The sequence below is a fragment of the Henckelia pumila genome, unplaced genomic scaffold, assembly GCF_033568475.1.
Source record: "Henckelia pumila isolate YLH828 unplaced genomic scaffold, ASM3356847v2 CTG_461:::fragment_3, whole genome shotgun sequence".
In the NCBI taxonomy this organism is placed as follows: domain Eukaryota; kingdom Viridiplantae; phylum Streptophyta; class Magnoliopsida; order Lamiales; family Gesneriaceae; genus Henckelia; species Henckelia pumila.
The window spans coordinates 4,255,029-4,272,974 of record NW_027331831.1 but is presented as its reverse complement, the minus strand read 5'-3'; the positions used below and the strand labels follow the sequence as shown (position 1 = coordinate 4,272,974).

At 35.6% G+C, this 17,946-nt stretch overlaps 3 protein-coding genes across 5 annotated transcripts; 2 read left to right on the top strand and 1 right to left on the bottom strand.

Moving 5' to 3' along the window:
- Window positions 1-3,992: 3,992 nt before the first annotated feature.
- LOC140872309 (remorin 1.4-like) lies at window positions 3,993-5,382 on the top strand. Its single transcript, XM_073275130.1, has 5 exons — window positions 3,993-4,180; window positions 4,274-4,309; window positions 4,409-4,496; window positions 4,638-4,719; window positions 5,019-5,382. The coding sequence occupies exons 1-5, from the start codon at window positions 4,072-4,074 to the stop codon at window positions 5,217-5,219; spliced, it is 516 nt and encodes a 171-aa protein (XP_073131231.1). The 5' UTR covers window positions 3,993-4,071; the 3' UTR covers window positions 5,220-5,382.
- Window positions 5,383-5,925: 543 nt separating this feature from the next.
- On the bottom strand, window positions 5,926-9,001 carry LOC140871799 (uncharacterized). Of its 2 annotated transcripts, none has more exons than XM_073274518.1 (2): window positions 6,646-9,001; window positions 5,926-6,406 (listed from the first exon to the last, which is right to left on the bottom strand). In XM_073274518.1, the coding sequence occupies exon 1, from the start codon at window positions 8,948-8,950 to the stop codon at window positions 6,926-6,928; it is 2,025 nt and encodes a 674-aa protein (XP_073130619.1). In that variant the 5' UTR covers window positions 8,951-9,001; the 3' UTR covers window positions 5,926-6,406; window positions 6,646-6,925. The 2 variants fall into 2 exon arrangements, with proteins under 2 accessions (XP_073130619.1, XP_073130618.1); XM_073274517.1 differs by having other exon boundaries at window positions 5,926-6,399.
- A 1,925-nt stretch (window positions 9,002-10,926) lies between these two features.
- On the top strand, window positions 10,927-17,679 carry LOC140872090 (uncharacterized). 2 transcript variants are annotated; one of them, XM_073274830.1, is made up of 14 exons: window positions 10,927-11,328; window positions 12,866-13,556; window positions 13,679-13,784; window positions 13,926-14,043; window positions 14,114-14,212; window positions 14,312-14,611; window positions 14,691-14,798; window positions 15,401-15,476; window positions 15,645-15,727; window positions 15,994-16,065; window positions 16,166-16,258; window positions 16,361-16,468; window positions 16,638-16,706; window positions 17,416-17,679. In XM_073274830.1, exons 1-14 carry the CDS (start codon window positions 11,092-11,094, stop codon window positions 17,488-17,490), a joined length of 2,235 nt encoding a protein of 744 aa, XP_073130931.1. In that variant the 5' UTR covers window positions 10,927-11,091; the 3' UTR covers window positions 17,491-17,679. The 2 variants fall into 2 exon arrangements, 1 of the variants encoding a protein (XP_073130931.1); XR_012147758.1 differs by lacking the exons at window positions 16,638-16,706; window positions 17,416-17,679 and having other exon boundaries at window positions 16,170-16,258; window positions 16,361-16,420.
- The last annotated feature ends 267 nt before the right edge of the window (window positions 17,680-17,946 follow it).

Genomic DNA, 17,946 nt, shown 5'->3' with positions numbered 1-17,946 from the left:
TCTTCCATTGCATCAATCCAGCGCCTATCTTGCATGGCAGCTTTGAGGGTATGCGGTTCATATGGCAAAGATGAATGTTGTCCTTCAGTTGCAACAATAGCATAGTCCTGCAAATAAGATGGTGGTTTGTGCTGTCGAGTTGGACGAGAGATAATTTCAGAATTTGGCTCCGGGCTTTCAATGATTGGTGTTTGAGTTTCCACTGTTTCAGATTGCACTGTGGCATGTTCTGGTGTTTTGACATAAGTTTCTTCTCCTAGATCAGAATTATGGTTCTTTTGTGAGCTTGTTTGATCATCAATATGATGTTCCACTGTTCTGAGAGTGATATCTTCATTTGTCAAGGAGTGACCTGCAATTGAAACGTTGTCACAATATTTTGTAAAATCAGGAGCAATGAGAATTTGAGAGTGATCCTTTCTGCAGTTTTCTTCATTGGAAAAAGCTGTATGGGAAGCTTTTGACATGCCAAACCATTCATCAAGGTCTGGAAATTCTGAAAATGTAAACTTTTGAGCACTTTGGATCACTTGAGTTGGTTTGAGAGGAAAAGTTTCCTCATAAAAAATGACATGCCTTGAAATATAAACCCGCTTTGTTTTTGGTTCCAAGCAGCGATACCCTTTGTGCATGGGGCTATATCCAATGAAAACACATGGATATGTTTTCTTGGAAAACTTCGAACTACCTTGATGTCTCAAAGATCGAAAACACAAGCATCCTAGCACTCGTAAAGCATTGTAATCTGTATCCTTCTTGTAAAGCTTGTGATAAGAACTTTCATTTCGCAAAACTGATGATGGAAGACGGTTAATTATGTACACAGCAGTAAAGAAAACTTCAACCCACAGAGATAATGGCAGATTAGCATGAAATAACATTGTAAGCCCTGTTTCAACTATATGTCTGTGTTTTCGTTCCGCTATACCATTCTGCTCAGGAGTTCCAGGACAAGAGACATGTAATTCAATGCCACTGTTTTGAATGTGTTCAATAAACAAAATCGAACTGAACTCACCGCCTCCATCGCATTGAAAGATTTTAATTCTCTGATCAAATTGGTTTTCCACAAATTTCTGAAACTTGATGAAGCAATTAAGAAAATCAGGCTTTCGCTTTAAAGGATATAACCAAGTAAATCGGCTAAAATCGTCAACAAAAATTGCATAATAGCGAAAACCTTGACTTGAAGTAACGGGAGCCGGTCCCCAAAGATCACAATGAACTTTTTAATGGGAAACTTTGAAATTTTATTATTGATTTTGAAAGGGAGTCTACAACTTTTACCCATTTGACAGCTAGTACATATGTGAGATTTTGTTGTCCAATGAGAAACATCAATGACATGTTTTTCTTTCAACAAAGACAATAACTTTGAGTTAGGATGCCCCAGTCGTTGATGCCAAATAGCAGAAGATGAACCTCTTTTCCTTATTGCGTTCAAAGCTTCATGAAAGACTCCATCCAACGCATATAGTTGTCCCTTTTTATGCCCCCTCGCAATTATCCTTTGGTTTTGGTCCTTAACAACAAAGTTAGAAGATGTAAACTCAAATATGCAAAAATTATCTGATGTAAATTTTCCAACTGATATCAGATTTTTTTTTAGTTGCGGAACAACAAGAACATCATTTAATTTGAAATTTCCATCTTCTGTAGAGACATACGAGTCACCAACATGAGATATTGGTAATGAATTTCCATCACCCACAAAGATCATATCATTGCCTATATAAGACTGTAATGACGATAGTTTACCTGCATCATTGGTCATATGGGAAGTAGCTCCAGAATCAACATAGAATGAAGGATCACTGTCATTATTAAGATTTAGTGCAACAAGAGCTTGTGGCAAATTTTCTGATTGGTATGAATGATCAAACCTGTACCAACAATCAATGGCAACATGATTAGGTTTCTCACATATTTGGCAAGTAGGTTTACCATGACTGTTTGAGTTGTTGGTTCGCTGAAGGTCCAAATTGGGTGGATGATTTGGGGTGTTGGGATGTTGTCGAGCTGCAACATTATGGACATTATTGTATCGTCCAGCTGGTGTGAAACCTCTGCCACGAGAGTTAAAACGTCCTCCTCGTCCATTTTGCCCTCGAGCCTTTTGGCTAAGAAAGGCTTGAGCATGTTGAATATATGTCTTTTCCTCCTCACGTTGTGATGCTAATGTTTGTTCATGACTTTGAAGTGCTAGAACAAACTGATTGAAGGTAGGATATGGTGGCTTTGTGAGCCATGCTTTCTGAAATTCTGAATATTGGGGTCCTAGCCCTCTGGCTAACTGGAAGACCTTATCAAGATCTGGGATTGGCTTTTGGATTGCTGCAAGATTATCACATATGAACTTGAATTCTTTAAGGTACTCCTCGAGTGAACGAGAGCCCTTTTTGATTACCATCAATAGATTCTTCAGATTTCCTTCTTTTTCAATGGTGACAGGGAGCAATTTTGCTCGAGCGATGCCCATAGATCAAAAGCTGTTTCTGCGTCTCCAAAGACCATACTAAGAACATCTTCAATTATGGTTCCAAGGAGCCATGAAGTTAGAAGTCCATCGTTGTTTAGCCAGATTCGGTATTGGGAGTTTAAGATATTTTCACCTTTTTCATTCATAATTTCTTCAACAGGTTTTTCATTCACAGTGATGTGATGATAGATACCAAGACTGTGAATTAGAGGGATGATTTGAGAGCGCCATAAGAGAAAATTTCCAGAGTTTAGTTTGATAGAGATCAAACTAGAACATTGGTGAAAAGATTGTAGGTTGAGTTCAGGTTCTTGCTTCGATAGAGAAGAAGATGAAGTCTTTGCGTTTTGTTTTTGGGTTACTGGCTCTGATGCCATGAGAATAATTGAAGATAAGCGGAAGCTCTCTTATTTTATTGATCATCGGCTCTTCAATATAAATACATGTAAAGGTTTGATAAAGAAGGAAAAAATATGTTGACAAAAATATACAAAATCGTCTGTCAGAAATAATGCCGATTAGCTATATAAAAAAATCTTGCTCTTGATATGATTTTCTAATCAATCGTGCCTTGATTTTTGGGATTATTATCCTTGACACTAACGATCTAATTTTTTTTGTGTCACATACTTTAAAAAAAGTGATAGATGCTACTCTTTGAACACCAGCATCAACATTTTCCCCAACCGGAGATATTGTAATATTTATTTTAATCATTATTAATAAAGTACGAGACTATGATGTCAGAATTGAATTGTAATAAATGTTACTTTCCTAGTTTATGCTATTTATTATTTTAATTAACTAGTATTTATTTATTTACTTAAATGGATAACAGACTCATCCATGTGCTTTTCTTTGGTAATGTAAATTAAACAGAAACACAATAAATACTGCCACCCATAACTGTTCTCTCATCTTATTTTGGCGTTTTCCAACGATACTCACCTACCACCCACTACTCTTTTATTATATTATAAATATAAATTATAATATATACATATATATATAATATAAAAGATTTTATTAATTAATACTAATAATAACAAGTACACGCCTATAATAATAGGGATAATATAGATATCATATCTTTTCTATCATAAATTTTATTATTAATAACATCAATCCTATATGATACGAATATCAAATTTTTGGCATGGACGACATGAGAGTGCTACAAACATAAAACATGCTGACGGGTGCGTTGAGATCTTCGTTATTTTGTAGACATAGTATAAAACAAATTAATGAAGATTATATTATTGCAAGAGATAATTTTTATATATAAAAAAGAATAAAATTGTATCAACATAAAAGTGAATGAGAATATATTTATATATATATATATAATAAAGGTTTCATACTTTATGGTATTTAAAATTTAAATTGTAACTGATAAATTAAATTAAATTATTATTAGGAGGAGACGGATCCGAGTGACCATTGCCGGTTGCCTCCAAATTCTATAAGAAGATCTTGTGACTCCTTTGTTCCAAACTTGACATATCTTGAGTCTTGGGACCAAAAAAAAAAAAAAAAGAAGAAAGAAAAGCATAAAGAACCCAAAATATATATTTATATATCAATTAATTATGGGATCAGAAGAAGAAACAAAGAAAGTTGATGAGCAAAAAGCACTTGTTTCACTGCTCAAGGAGGAGGATTTAGAAGCACCCTCGAAGCCTCCTCTCATACCTCAAGGTTTTTAGTTTTTAGTTTTTTTTTTCAAATTTTTTTTTGAGTGATTTATGAGTTTTTTCCAAATTGTCCATGAAATGTTTTTTTTTCCACCAGAGGAAGCAGCAGAGGATGGAGATGAAAAAGGAATGGGTAATTTGGTTTTTTTATATATTTCGGGAAATAAATTTTCTTGATTTTGATAGTCTTTTGTTTCAAAATTTTATATACATTCGATGCTCTATTTAATAGATTCGGCACTTGCAAGGGTTGAGATGGAAAAGAGATTGGCCTTGATTAAAGCTTGGGAAGACAATGAAAAAACTAAAGTAGACAACAAGTAGGTTTCTTGATTTTGATCATCTTTGAGGTTAAATGTTATAAAAATTTGTATTTTATTTAGTTCCATATGTAATATGTTATACATACATACATATATAAGGTAAAATGTTTCTTGATTGCTCATTACATATTAACTCAGGGCTCACAAAAAGTTGGCTGCTATAGATGCATGGGAGAACACCAAAAGAGCACTTATCGATGCTCAACTCAAGCAAATTGAGGTGAAAATAATTTTCAAGAATTCAGATTCTATTATTTTTTGTGTTCCATATTTTGTATTTGATGAATTGATCCGGGAGGAGGCCGAGACACGGGCGAGCGAGGTGGCGACTCGATGAGTTTTGTCGGTCGAAATTTGAATGCTATGATTATGTATGGATCCTTACAATGTTTGGGATTAATGTCTTGGTTCTAGCACATTGATTCATTGTGTTAGTATAGGTTTCATATTGTGTCTAGCTAACTACATTGGAGTTAATTTTACATGTAAAATTCTGTCTCATACTCTGAACTAAATCAGGAAAATTTTGAAAATAAGAAGGGGAAATATGGGGAAAAGATGAAGAATAAGATGGCTATAATTCATAAAACAGCTGAAGAAATGCGGGCGACTGCTGCAGCTGATCGCGAGCATGCTGTTTTCACGGTGGAGGAGGCGTCTGCGTCGTTCCGTGCCACCGGTCACGTGCCTAAGAAGCTGTTTCCATGCTTTGGGTGCTGATTTATTTATTTTTTTTTATGTGTGAAAGTACAGTTTCAGTTTCTGGAAATTGATTGCAAGATATTGTGATTAGCTTTTCTGGGGTTTTTTTTTTCCGTGTCTTTTGTATTTACGGTTTGATGTAGTTTCTGGTAGTATTGATTGATGATTTTGAGTAAATTGAGTAGATACATGATTATGAAATTTGGCCACTATTTTGGATCACTAACCATTAACGTCACCCGTGACATAGACATGATCTGAATTCTCAAATCAATGGTAATTGTTTTGGGTTCAAATAATGATGAACTAATAATAACCTGCACAAATTCTGCCTCCAATTAGAACTAGAATTACTTATTTATCAAACGCTAATCAATTTTAATTTCAGTTTTTAACTTTTGCTTGCAAACACTATTCAGTCCCCTGAATTTTACCAACTTCTTCGTAGTCAATAAATTTAATCGATTCTTTAGAAGCAGAATGGTTCTTTATTGATATTTTACAAGGAAGACGATGCAACAAAAATGTATGCTTAGTACATTATACACACACACACATATATGTGTATATTTAGTAAAAAAGAGTTTGTTACAACTGAGTTTCGAACTCGAGACTTCATTTCAAACTTCAGAATCTTGAAACAAGATCAACTTCATTTCAAACTTCAGATCTTGAAACAAGATCAACTACAAGTAATTGACAATTAGTACATTGCTCCTTGAAATAGATAGATGACCTCGTATTGATGAAACTTGTATAATGTTCACTTAATCAAATGAAAATTTAACCAAGTCCATATACGTTATGGGATAAATCTGTGGATCGGTTTTGCTCCGATCATCCACAATAATACACGGGTTTTCAAAATTTCAAATTCTGAAGGATAAAAATCCAAAAAGAAACAAAGAGAATAAATTCCCTCATTACCAAGACTTATCCCATGTTTATAGAAGATGGATATTCACCAGAAAATTTCATGTGAGGCAACTACAGATTTGATTAAATTAGAGTCCGATTTCTTCGGTTTGAACTTTGAACCATCCATGAGTAAATCGTTGATAGACCAATTCTTTCGGCTATTGCAAATCCATGCCATGATTATCTTGACGCTGGTTTTGAGCTTGTGCAGCATCGATGACCGTCACATATTCAGCCTCAATCTCAATGCATAAACAGAAACAAGTAGAGTGGCCTGAACCTGAAAGCTATCATAAAGCACATTAAAGCACCTATAATTCAGATTTATATGCAGATAAAACAGAAAAGATAAGATGGAAATCAAAGAAGCAGTTCAAAATAAAAAAATAGTACCAATGTGTATCACCCTGAAAAGAAAATCAAGAGGACATCAAAATTGAATCGAGTAACAACGAATTGCTTTCCTAGTTCGTAGGTTATTTTTCCATTTATCTAAGTATTTCTACAAAGCAAGAGATAAATATACCTGCACAGGCACTAAATTTCAGGTATACGTCCTCATATACAGGTGGACACGCAATATGGATGAGACAATACATCCATTTCGCCATGTGCTTTATTGCTCAAATACATTTGAGGACGGCTATTTTTAAAAATGAAGTTTGACCGATGCCGTTTTCCTTGATCAAAGACCATCAGTCCAGACTCCAGCATCTTTTTCTATAAAACAATTCAAATGATCTTGGCAGCTAGCGGTTCATAATGCAAGCTCAATTGATTGAACAGGTTAATCCAAGCTTGCTCTTTTATGGATTCTTGTGCAATTTATCCAATATTCTCCATGTTACAGCATCCGGTACTAATCCATTGTTTTTCATTTCACCAACAATCTGATAAGCTTCTCGCTTCAAACCTAACCTACACGCATGGTCAATAACGATATTATAATTTACAGTGTTGAGAGTAATCCCACAATCAGCCAACTCATATAGTAGATCATGGGCCTCGTTGTATTTTTCCGAGTGGCAAAGGCCTTTAAGTATGGCAGCATAAACAAAATTGTCGTGAACTCCTGATGGCCAAACAATATTTTCCCAAAACCTTTTGGCCTCATCTATCTGAAAAAATTCACACAGCCCATCGATTATAATAGTGTAAGTAACACAATCAGCTGCCACCCCGCCATGGACAATACTATCAAAAACTTCCATGGCTTCGTTTACTCGGCCTAATTTAAACAATCCTCGAAGCATAGCATTATAAGTCACGACACCAGGAGAAAAATGATTCTCAGTCATTGCCTTTCGCAAGAAATCAACAGCTTCCTCAACTTTTCCCACATTCAAGAGTCCATATATAAGAGTAGTGAAAGTTACCCCATCTGGAGCACAAAATTTCCCTGTCGTCATATCACCAAACACCTGCAAGGCCTCTGGAATTCTCCCCATTTTGCAAAATGACTTTATAACAGTGTTAAGGGTAATGACGTCTGGATTGGATTGGGATTGAAGCATCATAACAAGTATATTTAAAAGCTCGGTAGGGTTATTGATATGACAAAGAGCCCTCAAATATATATTGTATATCCTAGTCCTATTTCGTTCTATGGCATTGTGTATCAACATTAGATCTAGAACTTTCTTTGCTTTAGCAAGGTCTAGTTCACGACAAAGACCCTCGACCAAGACTGTATAGGTGAACTCTGAGGGAATATATCCGAACTCCATTCCTTCTTCTAACAACTGAAAAGCCCTCAAGCAATCGCCGTCGTTACATAGACCATGTATGATGGAATTGTATGACACAAAGGTAGGGATATACCCTTTCTTTCTCATCATATAAACAATCCTTGCAGCACCATTGTATCTTTCAAATGTACACAGAGCATAAATCATTTGTCCATACGCAAATTCTTCCAGAACACTCTTTCCTTGAGGCATATCTTCAGCAATTTTGAATAATTCATGAAACAACCCTTCTCTACACAAAGAATCAATAAAGCTACAAAACGCCGTGTTATTAACCTGCGTAGCTTCTTCTCTTTCCATGACCTCCCAAATCATTCCCATCAATCTTCTCCCGTAATCAAACTCCTTTTTCCTCAACACCCCACGGAACAATGCACAATAACTGAGCGCATTCGGACTCACTCCATACTCAGACATTTCATCAAACAACTTTTCAGCCGACCGCACTTCACCAATTCCACAATACCCATCAAGCAAAGTTGTGAATGAAACAACATTCAGACAGTGTCCTCGGTTTATCGTATGATACAACATCAAATGGGCTACTTCCAATCTCCCCAACTGACACAAATTATCGATCAAACGATTATAATTTACCAAAGAAGGCACAAACTCAGGCTTCTCTGCAGCCAACGCATTCATCACGCGCAACGTCCAAAAAGGTTCACGTCCATCAAGCAACCTCGCTATAAGAACGTTGCAGGTGCGCTCGTCTGGTGCGCAATGTGAGTAAACGAAGTGACCAAAGCGATGGTGAGCTTCATCGAATCGATTGGCATCACAGAGGGCGTGGAGTATGCTGCTGATGTTAAGTGAGTTGGGACGGTATCCCCGGAGACTGAGAAGATGGAGGAGGCGGAGAGCGGCGTCAACGTCGGTGCAGAGGTTGTGAATGCGTCGCGTCCAGTAGGTTGCGTCGCTCACGCTGACAGGCCCGATGTTGTATTCGCCGTTTTCTTCCGACAAGCGATTTTGCGACTGAGACGAAATCTTGGTCTCAAGTACGGCGGAGGAATGTGAAATGTAAGAGGCGAGAGTTGTGGATTTGGGGTGGCGCCATTGTTGGATTCTCCACAGGCGCATTTAATCGAACATTTCCAGTTGGATTAATCGATCGAACACGGAGTAGAGCACAAGCAGTGCCCCATGTGCCCCATTTCATTAAATAATAATAATTAATTATTTCATGTCTCGATTATGAAAACTTTTTAAAATATTAAGGTAGTATACGGGAGAATTTTTAGAAAGCTTAGTTTCTCATTAACAAAATGAAATTTTGTTAATGAAAAGCTGAGAATTGCTTCGTAGAAATTTTTCCAAACACTACCTAAGTCAAGTTTTTATATTTAAGTATATATATATTTTATTAACTAGGTTATCAAATATTTAGTTCAGTTTTATATTTAATAAGAATATTGTAATAATGGGCTAAAAAAAAAAATATTGTACTACATCCCGAGATATATATAATATTGATTATATCGCCAACTATTAGATAAGAATATATTTTTAAAAATAAAATTAAGTGCGAGGTTGGTGTTGAGTGCGAGGTTGCAAACACCAACCTAAGTTATCTTCAAGAATTATGGATATGATGCCCATATAGGCATAGGCGAGTTGGTAAGACCTGAGGTGACGTGGGAAGAAATTCCCTAGCATTGCGGGTTCGATCCTCGTGTGGAGCATATTCCTTGTTGAAACATGTGGGGGTATGCTCTGGGGGTTGGACCATGTTGTTCCCTTCCTTAGGTCCCTGCCTACTCGTACACATCCCTCGATTTAACCCCGCATGAGCCAATGAGCCTCTAACTCATGTGGGATGGGGTCCCCTTCGGGGTCAACCCTTTTTCAAGAATTATGGATATGATTGGTAGGAATTTCAAAAAGCGTGACCGGTTGCAAATCACCACCGTCGGAACTCGGAAAGTCCGTTTAAATGAGGGACCGAGGCTCGGATAGTGATCTTTCAATTTTTTTCCCTCTCGATATTTTTTAAATTATTTAAAAAAATTAAATGAAAAAATATGTATTTTCTATATATTTATCTTTATAAAAAAATAGACGATCTTGTGAGTCGATTTTGTGAGAAATATTTATTTTTCAACCCGATCTATGAAAAAAAATATTATTATTTTATTTCAAAATATTATTTTTTTATTATAAAAATAAGTCATATCAACTTGTCTCACATATATCGATCCGTGAGACTGTAGCACAATAGACTTCTTTTATCTTTATGTGATTTTGGTTTTTATATCGTCAAATTTTCAATTTTAGTTTCTTATATTTATTTTTCTAATAATTTTACTCATTTCCAACCTGAGGATACTAATCGTTAAAAATTACTCATTGATATTGAGTTTCACAAATAAATACACATATTCAAGCAAAATTACAATTTTTTCAGATGATTTAGAAATTTGTTTTTTTAATTAAAAAACCAAGGGCTTTTCAAGGGGTTACGATACCATATTCGAAGAAACGAAAATTATATTACTCATGTTTTAGCTCAACGAAGAACCCATTAAGGGTCCAGAGGGGGCATTGACGCCCCTCAAAATTTTTTTGATATGATATTAGTATGGGTTAAATTAATAAAATAAATTGTATTCAATTATTGTCTTCAACACATCACTCATAAAAAAAAATTGACATATGGATGAAAATTAGTGTATTTATTGGTTTACAAGCTTTAAACATTGACTTTGATTTTGACTGTCGTACTATCACACTAGAAAGAACATTTTAAGTTATAAAGATTGTGAAAAATCAACTTCATAACATAATGATAGTCGATAGATCAATGATATAACTTTTATGCGATATATATTGAAAAATATATACTTAGTAAGTTATTAAATGATTGTACGATGAATTATTATCAAAATATGAAATGTCATAAAGATCCATTGTAAGTTAATTTGAATATAGTTTATAATTGATATAATACGTATTTTAGTTTATATTATATAATATAAAATAAACAAAAAAACAGAGCACAAATTGTTTTCCGGTTTGGTCACACTCACGTGCCAATCACGTTTACGTTTTCTAATCACGTTTACGTTTTCTGTTGTGGATAAACTGATGGAAGCAATCACTCTTTCTCTTGAGCAACTCTCACCGATTTCCGCTCCACTGCGTCAAATTTCACTGAATTGAAGCTTCTCGCGATGTTTCTGACTGTTTTCACATAAATTTTTCGCATTATTTACTCAAAGATAATGGATGGAATTACTCTCAGCAAGAGTTCCCCGGCAAGCTGTTCATCTGCACTTCAATTCTTTCCTCAACTCTTATCCTTTTCCAATAAATCAAGAATCTTATCTTTTCCTCGTAGAAAACCCAGAAAGTTTTTCATTTTTGCCTCGAAAGATGAGCCCAGTCTTGATGAATGGGATCAGATGGAGCTTAAGTTCGGGAGAATGATCGGTGAAGACCCCAAAATAACGTTGGCGAAGGTCCTTTTGTTACTATCTTATCAACGTGCTGCTTTAAGTGGATTATTTTTAAAATATTGGACTTTTGTGTTTCTTGCTCTGTCTCTTTAGCTCATAATTTTCCGTCATGTTGTTTCTTAAGTTACTGATAAAGATATGTACTACCTAGCAACTGTTTGTAGTGAGGAGCAGTCCAAGTTAATTAGTATACAAGGCTGAGGGAAGGAAAGGAGGCGAACCATTGTATTTTGGGGTGAAAATAATATTTTTTTTAAAAAAAATTATAAAACAACGATGAAATATTAAATTTTGTTAGTGTGGGCACAACTATGAGGTGCTTTTCATGATTGGTTTGAGGTCTTTGAAAGTAAGTCAGTCTCATAGGAGATCATGGAGAAAAATGAATTGATATTCATAATCACAATAGGTGGTATTCTCTAGCTCAATATTGGAAAACTGCATTGTGGAGTCGAGATATTTGCATATCTAACATGTACCACTGTCATTGTTATACAGCATATGTCACTCATTGAATTCTCATGATGAGATACGACATGCATCACTTTGTACCTTTACTCGTATACTCAGACCAGGACAGTTTGGTTGATACCATCCACATTCATGTATCCTGTGGATCAGTGATACTATATGGTGGATGGATCACCATGACTTTCCTTCACTGTATGTAAGGTCTTTGCAAGTCTTGCACAGTGACCGGTTTGTGAAGTGCTGTCTCTAACATTTCTTGCATCCTTTTGAGTGTGCGTTTGTGGCTGAGTTCGGGAATGCAGCTGGTGAAGGCTCGACTAAATCTTTAGTATTTATAGTGGGTGAGGCTAGATAAAATCGGGTTCGGGAAGTAGCTGTTATAGTTATAACTCATACATATTCCTTACATTTATGCTGCACAAGACGAGCAGTACAGCTGCTGTTGTCCTCGACTCCTCGTTAATATTTTGTGGGAAGCCAGAGGGTTAGCTGGAAATTCACATCGGTAGAAGATGATGCATCAGTTACCCATCTCTAGTGCCTTGCTCTTGCTAACTGTTGTGCTGCCATTTGTTACCACTACCAGATTAATATCAAGCATTTCCCACTGATGTAGTTGTACTTAATGGATAGTTTCAGTCCTGACATTTATAAAGCTCTCCAGGAAACTGAAGAAACTCTTGTATTAGCCTCTTCCAATCTTGCAAGTTGCAAATGTATTGGATAAGTTCAACAAGAGAAGTAATTTTCTTCTACTTTTGGAAATTGGAAAAAAATTTAATCACATTAAACCGTCAAGTAGAGTACAAAGTTAGAGCAAATCAACCAAATTTTTATTATTAAATGATTTTGAAGATCACAAAGCGGCAATGTGATGCAATCTGAAGTTCAAGGGAGCAGACGAGCAGTTCTCTAATCATGTGAGAGTTTGGGGTGAAAACTAAGAACTTTCTTCTCCAGTATTATTTAGTGGAATGGGATTGATTATATTTGTTCATTTTTTTCATTCATAGAACCTTTGTTTGCTTCAGCAGAAATAGAAATTAATACTGTTTATTTGAATTTTTAGATCATGGGTAGGAAGTCAAATCCAGATATTTCTTACTTGGATATTGAGAAGTTATTAGATGAGAAGAAAGGTAAAACATCGAATGATGAAACGAAGGAGCTCCATTTTGATGCATCTGAGGGGGAAAATCCGACAAAAACCGTGCAAGGATTAAATTTGGTTAGGCCAGTTCCCAAGAGAGGGGCCAAATTTCAGACAACTGATAAACCAGTGGAATCAGACAATAAAAAATATAATGAACCGAATAAAACGGGAACCAAAGAGAGTAAAAGCAATGTTCCTGATGTTATCTTGCGAAAACCGAAACTGTTTAATGAGGATGATGGTAATGAAAAATATTCAAGATTTGGAATGAAGCCAAATCTAACATTGAATATGTGGAAAGAGCCACAGAAGGAGAGGTTTAGTGATATAACTCTGTTGAAGAAACCTGAGATGACAGTTAACCCGGATGGAGGGGAAGGGACGGAGACTTCCAATTCTGTTGATGCCCAATCTGTAGTTAAGGACGAAATTGAAGATACAATTTCGAAACCTAGTGTGCTTTTACAGAAGCCAGAGCTGATACATTATGTTTCGAAGGATGAGCAAGAAGACAAATTATCTGAGGAGTATAGCGAGCCTAGCTCTAGTGACGTTGATGCTGAAGATAAGTCCCTGGTCTCCAACTCATTTAATATATCAGCAGCAGGTAATCTTATTGATGTACGAATTATATTTGTAAAGTTTTAGCATATTAGGCTCAGAAAATGTAGCAGGTTTGAATAATTAAACTTTGATTTTTTTAATCGAATATGCCATTTCTTTTTCAAGAATCACAGTCTAATATGAGGTCCGATGTGAAAATATCTTCGGATGGAGCTTCTCAAAGTACACCTGCAACATCTGCAAATACTGTCCTCATTGGAAAACCTAAAAGGCCTGTAATATCTGTCTACCTCTGCACCCTCTTTTTCATATGCATTTGTTTTTCAGAGCTAACTATGTTTTTCTACTATCGATTTCACTTATGAGGCTTAATTTTTTAATTCTTTATTTTTAACTATTATACTATTTGCAGATTAGACGTTCCTCGGAAAGCAGAAAATCAAAAAATTCAGGAGGGGGTTCCCTTGAATGTCAAAAATTTGGGGAATTCTGTGGAACTTGAGAATTTCATCTCAAATTCACCGGTTAAGGTTGGTGTGATCTTTCATCAGATACTCATATAAGATGTTTCATATGATTTAATGTTGCCAACTCATCTAGGAGCGTGAAGATGATGACTGGGCTAGAGCTGAAGAGCTTGTGAAGACAGGGCATCGGGAAGAAGTGGAATTGATTAGCTCCAGCACTAGAGGATTTGTTGTGAGTTCGATTAATCCAACAAATATTTGTGTGGTGAAGTGTTGCTAATTTAGTTTTATATCTGGCTCACCAATTTAAAATTTTCCACTACATGTACAGGTATCTTTTGGTTCCCTGATAGGATTCTTACCTTATCGCAATCTTGCTGCTCGGTGGAAGTTCTTGGCTTTTGAGTCATGGTTGAGAAGGAAAGGTGTAGATCCATCTATTTACAGGCAAAATCTTGGTGTAATTGGAAACTACGAATCTACTAGCTTGAGTGATTCCTCTGAATCAGGAGTTGATTCAGAATTTGATAATAAAGGTAGCAGAGAGATATCATCTGACATGAAACTTGAAGAACTTCTCATGATTTACGACCAAGAGAAACTAAAATTTTTATCTTCATTTGTTGGTCAGGTTTGTATGAAAATGTTTGGCATCAAGAAAATCATCATTTTTATTTATTTACATTTCACAAGTACAACTGTTCTTGCAGAAAATTAAAGTTGGTGCAGTATTGGTCGACAGAAATTCTAGGAGGTTAATATTTTCTATAAAACCAAAAGAGAAAGAAGAACTGGTCGAAAAGAAGAGAAGTCTCATGGTAAAAAAAGTCTTGTTTCATAATGTAATTGTTTCTTTTATTCTATCTTTTTCTACGTTTGAAGCATTAACAGCATATTTATCTACTTCTGATGAGCTGCAAAGGTTGAAATTTAAAAGTTACGGTTATTACAACCCTTTATATCAATGGCAACCCCTATCCATGTATTTTGGTGCTGTTTATCGAGTCTCTCAATCTTGGAGTCATCCCAATCATATCCTGAGAAACCCATGAATCTACCGCTAAACTTGTTGACTGACTACGACCCATTAGTATGATTTTTTAGCGAGTCTATCATTTTGATGACATCGGTTCTCACAAAACTTTTAATCATCTCTACTTTGCATGAAATATAGGGCCTAGATCACGTATAGCTTGATGAAATTGATCCGATTACTCTTTGTCGTCACTTGTAAAATATTATATAAGGAGGCAACATTTGCAGAGAAACTTCATTTCGGGAAATTTTTTTCTTACTTTCTCACTCAAAATAATATTACCACATTGCTTCTGTTCTCTTTGATATTTTATTTTTTGGAAGTAAGATATTTTATTTTGTCCAGACTACACCTCTTGAGTATGTAGATTGTTTTCTATTGCAGGCACAACTAAGCGTTGGAGATGTAGTCAAGTGTTGCATTAAAAAAATTACATATTTTGGTGTCTTCGTGGAGGTAGGTAAAATATTACGTACTTGAAAACTGATATGTAATTCTTCTTCTTACAAGTTATGATATATTGCGACAACAAATGCTTTGTGCAACAATTTTCTAAGCAAAATTGATTATGACAATTCATCTTCGACAACTGAGTATTTATTTACGAACAAAAATATGTTATAGGTAGAAGGTGTGCCTGCACTCATTCATCAATCTGAAGTCTCGTGGGATGCCACTTTGGATCCTGAATCATACTTTAAAGTAGGCCAGGTATTTTAAAAACATATGGAATATATTTTCTGGTTGACATTATATTTGAACTGCTTATCCTGGACCAAATGTCTATAATTGTTTATAATGGTGGATTCAAAATATTTTAAATCGTATATCAAGTTTCATGTTTCAATTGACATGCCACATAGGTTTACCATATTAGCGAACTAAGGAGACAATTGCTACTCAACTAATCCAACAGATTCTGTCATAAATCTCCTTATGATGCTCTTATACTTTTATCTAATCCGTGTTGGTTTCAGATTATTGATGCCAAAGTTCACCAACTGGATTTTTCTCTTGATCGTATCTTTTTATCTTTGAAGGAAATAACGGTAACCCTTCTCCATGGTCAATGACTTTATATTATTTTATTATTGGTTAACTAAGTTTACATTGAAATAAAAGATGATCTAATATTTGCTTACATGGCAGCCAGATCCACTGATTGAGGCCTTGGAGGCTGTTGTTGGCGATCATGATTCCTTAGGTGATAAACTTGAAGCAGCTCAGCCAAATTCAGAGGAGGTTATATCTAAATCTTTCGTAATAGAAGAAATATTTTGGTTCCTATAGTTGCATCTCTGAATCAAGAGACAAGGGAAATCCTGACATTTTAATATCTGTTAGTGGACCGATGTGGAATCTCTCATCAAAGAACTGCTGCAATTTGAAGGAATTAAATCTGTATCGAAAGGACGATACTTTTTGAGCCCAGGTTTGGCTCCAACTTTTCAGGTAAGATACTAATATATTTGTCTGCATTCCAATTTTTTTTACGCAAATTCTATTGCATAGCTTATCTGTGAAAAGAAATTTGCATATCTACAATGGAAGATGGCAATAGCTTAATCGTTTTGTGGTTTTGCATACTGGAATCGAACTCTTGTTTATTCAATTTTTGTAGGTTTACATGGCATCTATGTTCGAGAAACAATACAAGTTGCTTGCTCGGGCAGGAAATAGGGTGCAGGAGGTAAAACATTCCCAACTCCATTTAGTTGCAGCTTGTTTGTTAATTAAATGAAATGCAATAATTTTTTTATTTATTCAAAAAGGAGATATATTATGTATCACAATGTTTTCTGAACTGGGCCAAAGGAATCAGAATTTTCGCTTTTTTGTTGTGTATGTCAGAGTGTGTTGATGTGGGGTTGGAGCGAGGTTGTAGGGGCATGGTGAGAAACGTTTTCTCGTTTAACGTGCATACTTCGCTTCACAAAAGTCGATCAAAAGCTAATTATTGCCATCTTTGAGCTTGGTTCAATTAGCCATAGCACCACTCGCTAGAATTGAGTACTCAATCTCGAGTGAGCATTTGAACCTAATTCAAGAAGTCGCTCGATTAGCAATCGCTCGGTTAGAAACACTTGAGTGGAGATCGTAGACAAACCATTCTTGATTGAGCAGTGGTTTCCTGCTAGCATTCCTGTATATAACCTCGAACCACCCTAACAAGCTTTCCAGCCCCGGACCTAGCTCAAGCCCAACCAAAGCCTTCACCTCCAAACTGAAAGTCCTTCTCGAAGCAGCCCCTGACCTCGAGCCAAAACCTAGCTCGCGAGAGTCCTGCCCAATCCCCCAGAAACCCAATTTCTTCCACCTACGATCAACAACCCTTTTGTCTCAAAAAATGATAAAACTGAACTAATAAAAGTGTTTATATATCTGCATGACTTTGGCAGGTAATCGTGGAAACTTCACTGAACAAAGAAGAACTAAAATCTGCAATCCTCACATGCACCAACAGGGTGGAGTGATCAAAGTTTCAGGCTCTCTATTTATAGATTCAAGAAGATGAGGTAATATTATCGCGTTCTTTTAAGCCTCGACTTGTCGGAAATATGTGGAGATGTGGAAGATTTCGTCGTCCAGAAATTTTTGAGTTAAATGTTTATGTACCTCTCCATATATTCCATTAAATCCGAAGGTTTATTTCTTTAGTTTCATCAATTAGTATTTGTGAGAAAGAATGCATTCGAAAATGTAATCTTCCTTGGTAGAAAACATAATTCATAAATTTTACATATCTAGAATTAAATCGCATCTTGATACATAATTTCTTTAAATCATATATAATATTCCTCAAATATATTCCGCCTTCTACAAACAGTAGTGTTCACAGTAACAAAAAACCTCATCAATCCCGGGGTATTGGTCACAATGTGGATATGGATTAAGGCCCGTATAGTAACTATAGCATAACTGTACGCATC